This window comes from Ipomoea triloba, chromosome 5 (genome assembly GCF_003576645.1).
Source record: "Ipomoea triloba cultivar NCNSP0323 chromosome 5, ASM357664v1".
Lineage (NCBI taxonomy): Eukaryota > Viridiplantae > Streptophyta > Magnoliopsida > Solanales > Convolvulaceae > Ipomoea > Ipomoea triloba.
Window position 1 is genome coordinate 25499025 of NC_044920.1, and position 6691 is coordinate 25505715.

The 6691-nt window shown below is 35.2% G+C and overlaps 1 protein-coding gene across 1 annotated transcript; it reads left to right on the plus strand.

Moving 5' to 3' along the window:
- The first annotated feature begins 568 nt into the window (after positions 1-568).
- Positions 569-6586, plus strand: LOC116021116 (casein kinase II subunit alpha-2-like). Its single transcript, XM_031261726.1, has 10 exons — positions 569-1024; positions 1118-1247; positions 3093-3287; positions 3722-3879; positions 5340-5430; positions 5553-5618; positions 6013-6095; positions 6183-6246; positions 6334-6402; positions 6501-6586. The coding sequence occupies exons 1-10, from the start codon at positions 690-692 to the stop codon at positions 6558-6560; spliced, it is 1251 nt and encodes a 416-aa protein (XP_031117586.1). The 5' UTR covers positions 569-689; the 3' UTR covers positions 6561-6586.
- Positions 6587-6691: the final 105 nt, after the last annotated feature.

Sequence of the window (6691 nt, forward strand, 5' to 3'; positions counted from 1 at the left end):
AACTTTGAACTAGACATTTAATGAGTGCATTTATTATGTTCATTTTGAATGTGCAGAGTATCGATGGTGCTATCACTCACCAACCTTTCACGAGCACACAATGGAGAGTCTAAATGGTAGTCCAAAGCCAAGAGAAGCTGCTGATTTTGTTTTCAGATTGACAGCCACAATGATGGTGGTGAAGATGAGGAGGGAGAAAATAACGATTTTCTATAGGTTCGGACCAGTCAACAATGAAACAAGTTATCAAATTATTTTTATTTAAATTTCATGTCAACATTATGAAAAAATTACTTGATGAAACCTTGGAGAAAATGTTAAGCTAACACAATTTTAAAAGTAAATATGATCAATTAGATCTTATTTTAGAACAATAGATTAATTGAACACTTGCGAATAATAAATTGAGCTATTTGACACCTTTGTCAAAAATTTATGTGACAATTTGATGTGAGAATCACACTTCACTAGCCTATTGCATTCGAAGCTAATTTACTTAAAAAAAAAAAAAGAAATAGAACAAAGAGAAAATAATTTACTGGGAGTAAAATTCTAGACGCAAAGGGAAAAAAGAAAGCACAGAAAATTAGAAAGAGAAAAAAGGTAGCGTTGAGATGAGGAAGAAAGAGGGGGTTGTGTACTCTCTGCATTGGTCATCGTCAAATTTATAACTTCTTCTTCCTTCGTTTATGGCCGTAAGGCCCTTTCACATCATCGCTTCCAGCTACCACAATCGCCTCCTCATCTCCCATCCGACGTCGTTTCCCTTCCTTCTCCACCGTTGTCTGCCGCCGTTAGGGTTCCCGCCTTCTCCTGCACTGCAACGGAATCCCCCGCGTCACGGTCTGCTTTTGCCGCCGCAATCCTTCCGCCCGCTGGTGTCCTTGTCGGAGACCCTGGCGCAGAAGATTGGAAAAGCTATTCGCCGACCCGGCGCCCCCTCCAAGGCCCGGGTTTATACCGACATCAATTTGATTCGCCCTAAAGAGTATTGGGATTACGAGTCCCTGACTGTTCAATGGGGGTAATTGATTATATTATTTAGTAATTGAAACTTATTTATTTATTGAGATTGTTTCATTTTTTATTTTAATTTTTTTTTTGGTGTTAACTGCAGGGAGCAGGATGATTACGAGGTAGTTAGGAAGGTTGGAAGGGGAAAGTACAGCGAGGTTTTTGAGGGAATTCACTCCACAAATAACGAGAAATGCATTATCAAAATACTTAAACCTGTTAAGAAGAAAAAGGTTAGATTTTTCTTCCATTTTCTGCCTTATTTACTTTGATTGCCTGTCCAAGCATAATACAAATAGGCTTCGGTTGTTTGGTTTGAATTTCATATGCAAGTGAAAAGGAGCTATGAGACAATCCTATGGTGTAATGGCTAATTTCTAGGCTGGATTTGTCAAGGTGTTTTGTATGTAAGAGTATGAACTAAGTGTATATTGCATTAAATGAAGAAAGATTAACACACTATAAATCGTGTACAAGGGAGGAGAATTAGTAGGAGGTTACAACTAAGCTAGTCTACAGGAATGTAAATTGAACTGATAAACTAACAGAGGATGAGAGAAGAAAAAAAAAACTTCCTAGGAGATTCAAGCTCTTGAGTCTTGATACCACGTAAGAGTATGAACTAAGTGTATATTGCATTAAATGAAGAAAGATTAACACACTATAGATAGTGTACAAGGGAGGAGAATTAGTAGGAGGTTACAACTAAGCTAGTCTATAGGAATTGATAAACTAACAAAGATAATATTAGCCACATATAGGCTTAACATTGTATGCCTAAATTGAGCTTTTGTCAGATTATATGCATTGTTACCAGTGAAAGTTATCCCCTGGGAGTGCTCATTTATGCATCATTCAACTATTTTAGAACTCTTCTTAGTTAAGAGTCATTAGATATGACTTCAATCAAATGATGAGTACACTTATAGTGAAGCCATTTTAAGATTCCCCTAACTTTGTAGATTATTATTATTAAATGTAAAATTACAACTTGTGAAAATAAGTTCCTTGAATAAACTTTTAGAAGTGTTGCAGTCTTTCACCATGGCTAATCATATGCTCTGTACTATATTATGTTAAAATGATAAGAAAGGAATTACTACAAAGTTTGAGAATAGTAAAAGTTCCCATGGTAATTACACAGGTGGTTGCTTCATTCAAGCAATTTCGTCCCTCATAAGTTATAACAAACACATTGATTGGAAGTAAAGGTGATGCCATTTTAGAATGTTTACCTTTGATTTCATTTTCTTTAGTGGAGGCTCTTGGATAACTGCATTAACTTCCAGACAAGAGCCCATAAAATATATCTTTTTTCATTTTCTAAATGGATGGACTTTGGAATGAGCAAAGCATAAATTCTTATTACATTGACAGTACAAATGGGTTCACCTATTATGAGAATCTTGGGGCTAGGAATTTGAATTGGGATGTATTTCACTTATTCAATATATGTTCAGGCTCTGATGCTTTTGCCACGTAAACATCCAACTTGGCTCTCTAGGGGGAATGTCTTTTTGCATCTCACTATCAGTAGGTTACTAATGATATTCTTCTAGTTAACATGAGATCCTTAGCAGTATTGAATATCTCCTATTGTAACTCAGCCAAAAGCTTGAACTTTGTTTTCATTACAACTATATTAAGCAGCATAATGTCCTCTTATTTCAATAGAATGAACAGAAATAGGTTAGGAGTTGTTTGGTTCAATAATTTCAATCCCCTTGGTAATGATTTATGATTCCTTCACTAATAACCCCAACTGCCTTTTTATTTTTACTACAATGAGGGATGCCTGTTTCCCACTTGTTTAAAGTGACCAAATATGGGATTGAGATATTTCTTATTCGAAATCGTTTCTGGATATCATTAACTGAGCAACCCTCAATCACATAGTGGTAGTTATAATGTTTTTAAATTGTCTCAGAATTTTTAAAATACTTTATAGCAAAATCTTTATGACATGAATTGTTATTTACTAGAATTGATAGTAAGGTTTCCTTTTTACTTATTAGTGAAAATACGTTGTTTTACGCAATTGATTACACACTTATTCTGGAAATTACTGTAAAATGCAGATTAAGAGGGAGATTAAAATACTTCAGAATCTATGTGGCGGTCCAAATATTGTGAAGTTGCTTGATATTGTCAGAGATCAGCAGTCAAAGACTCCAAGCCTTGTTTTTGAATATGTGAATAACACAGATTTTAAAGTGCTTTACCCAACTCTTTCTGACTTTGACATAAGATATTATACTTATGAACTTCTCAAGGCAAGTTTTCTCTGCATGTTCTTTTTAATGGTCTTTCTTTAATATAACTGCTCTAAAATAATTGTCTTGAATAAAAACAATGTACTCATTCTTAATTATCTGGGGTAGGATTGGTGATTGAAGGACAAAATAGAAATCAGAAAGTGATGTTAAATACTGGTTGAGCATAAAGGGAGGAGGGGTATTGCCAATCTTCTTCTGATGGGTAGGAAATGAAGACACTAAATGTAGTATAGTATTATTGAAGCTCTTATCACTTTCTCTACCAAATAAGTTCTTTGGCATATAATGTTTATTTATTTATTTGTTTGGGTGTGTTTTACTGTTACTAAACTGATTTTTCCTCTTAGTTTTTCCCCTTAGCCTTATTAAGTGATTTATTTGAAGATTTCTGTCTGCTAAAAAAGTAACCATTGTACAATCTCTATGCATAGGCATTAGATTATTGTCATTCTCAAGGTATCATGCACCGCGATGTGAAGCCTCACAATATCCTTATTGATCATGAGAAGAGGAAACTTTGGCTAATAGATTGGGGACTCGCAGAATTTTATCACCCTGGGAAAGAATATAATGTCCGTGTGGCCTCTAGGTTTGTTTTCTGCTCTTCTGGTTTATGCACTTTATTTGTCTGGTTGGCAGCTTTCTATCAACTAGACATTTTAAAATTTGTTTTAGAATTACTTCATTTTTGTTGTAAACTTATGTTGGAGGTTTGGAGGTGTGGTCTATTTTTAACTGCTACTATTTTGGAACTTGAATCCTTAGTGTTCTCAATAGAAAATTGTATGCTTAGGCTTTAATTTCAATCTATGTCTAATGTCTTAAGAATGATAATATGAATTTGGATACAGCAGTCAATTGTACCTTGTGACAGTTATTAACGGACCTGTTTTAGGTTTGGGAAAAGAATTTCAACTGTACCTTTGTCTCATTTATTACTCCGTATTATTTTTTTGTCGTGCTTTGTGCACAATTACACCTTAGGTTCTCTACATGGTCTAGAGAAAAAAACAAGATGCTGCCCTTGCCCCCATGAAATATTCTGAATTCCATATTTCCATCCATTCTGGGAGTTCTGCTTGTAGAAATACTCGCGGCTTAATAATAAATCTATGTTTTCGTTTGTCATACAACACACATGTATAGAACATTAGAACTTGCTTTAGAAGGTCTACTACGCTAATTGATGGATTTAATTCATTGAGGGATGTACTCCTTGTTGGTCCATTTCTTTCTTTATCCTCCTAAACACATTAAACCTTATCTATAATGTGGCCACCCATGGTCCTCCAACTATACAAGGTAGCTACTAATAGGTCTCCACTGTCCGCCAACTACACAATGTAGCTGCAGTTAGTTCTCCATGGTTCCTCAAGTTCCAAATCTACAAAGTAGCTACCATCAGTTCTCCATTATTAAAGCTGTTAATTGTTAATTTGGATGATATCCTATAAGGTTTAACTTTTATTTTGGATTCTAGTATGCTTTTAAGGTATGGTGGACCTCAGCAAGGTATTAATGTAACCAGTAATAGATAGAATGATGTTGAATAATTATTCCTAGTTGAAGAATTACATCTGGCTACTTTTAGAATTCAAGGGTCAAACTATCAAAGATGGTAAAAAATTGGGACCAACAAATAAAAAATCGTTTTATGGGGTATAATATATGCGTGTTTACTGTTCCAGATACTAGAGTTGATGCGAAATGGCAATCAGTTTAGAAATGAGTCTAAAATCTTCATACGCTGCATGACTTATTTCAGTGGAAGCGTTCCTTTATTCATGAAAGAAATTTGGGTATATGTGTAGAAGTATTATATAAATACAACCATTCTTGCTTACTTTAGTAAATAAAAAGGATATATAATCTCTTCTGCTGCATGCATTGACTATGGATACACCTGTTAGTCTGTTACTATGCTAATCTTATGCTACTTAATGAATTGCCGCTACTAGCTAGTTACAAAACTTAACTATATTGTAGTAGATAGGGGCTTATGTGCTTTTCTGCTGTAACCTTTACCAACCGCACTGACACTTTTTACAGGTATTTTAAAGGCCCTGAACTTCTTGTTGATCTACAAGACTATGATTACTCGCTGGATTTGTGGAGCTTAGGTTGCATGCTTGCTGGAATGGTGAGGAATGCTGACCTTGAAGTCTTTCTTTTTTCTAGTTAATAGTATACTTACATTTTAACATTCAAATGCTTTGTTATCTTGTTTATGGTGATTATTTATCAACAAATTTTGCTTTATAGATATTCCGGAAAGAGCCATTCTTTTATGGACATGACAATTACGATCAACTTGTCAAGATTGCTAAGGTAAAATGTGCTGGCCAGAGTTTTTGTCAATGTGAAATTATATTGTTTCTAACTTGTTCATATGGAGATGGTTGAGACAGTGATTGGAACGCCCCTTGCACTTTATTAGTTTGCCCATGTTTTCTTAATATATCATTAATTTGAGGTACTCTGAAATTCTGAATCAACCATACCAGAACAATTAGTTTCCTAGTAAAGACTGTAAAGTGAAGGCAGTAAATCCATCGTGAATTACTGTATTCATTGCAAGTATAAACAGGAACTAGGAATATCATTCATACTACTATGTGACGCTTATTCTTCAGTGTTTTTTTCCTTGACTTTATATGGATGGTGGACTTGAAATTCTTACTTGTCGAAACTTTTCTTAGTTTTGAATTTTGATGGATCACAGGTATTAGGAACGGATGAATTAAATGCTTATCTAAATAAGTATCATTTAGAATTAGATCCAAACCTTGCAGCCCTTGTTGGAAGGTGAGTGTCAATCCCATGTACAAGACTAATATTTTGTGAAAGAATATGTTTCATTTATAATGTATAAAATACTGTTATTTGATTCAGGCATAGCAGGAAACCATGGTCGAAGTTCATTAACGCTGAAAATCAGCATTTAGCTGTCCCCGAGGTAAGAAATACAGCTGTCAACATATAGTCAAGGAACATACATTCCCTAGCTCAATTATGCATACTCTTCTTATTTTCCTTCTTGTAGGCAATTGATTTCGTGGACAAGTTGCTCCGTTATGATCATCAGGAACGGCCAACCGCAAAAGAAGCTATGGTAAAACCCTAAAACCTCGACACTGGGCTTAGATTCTCTACACACACAATATAACATTTACCTTCCCCCCGACCCTCTCCCTCCCTCGACTTTTGCAGGCGCATCCATACTTGTACCCTGTGAGAAATGCGGAAAGCAGCAGAGGTCGCTCCCAGTAGGACGCCCCCCTGCTGCACGTTTCCAATAAAAACTCGGCACGTTTGTTCACTACACTTGCTGGAATACTGTGAATTGTGAAATGTGGAAGTATTTTCATAATCCAGTCATCTTTTTTTTTTTTTTTTTTTTT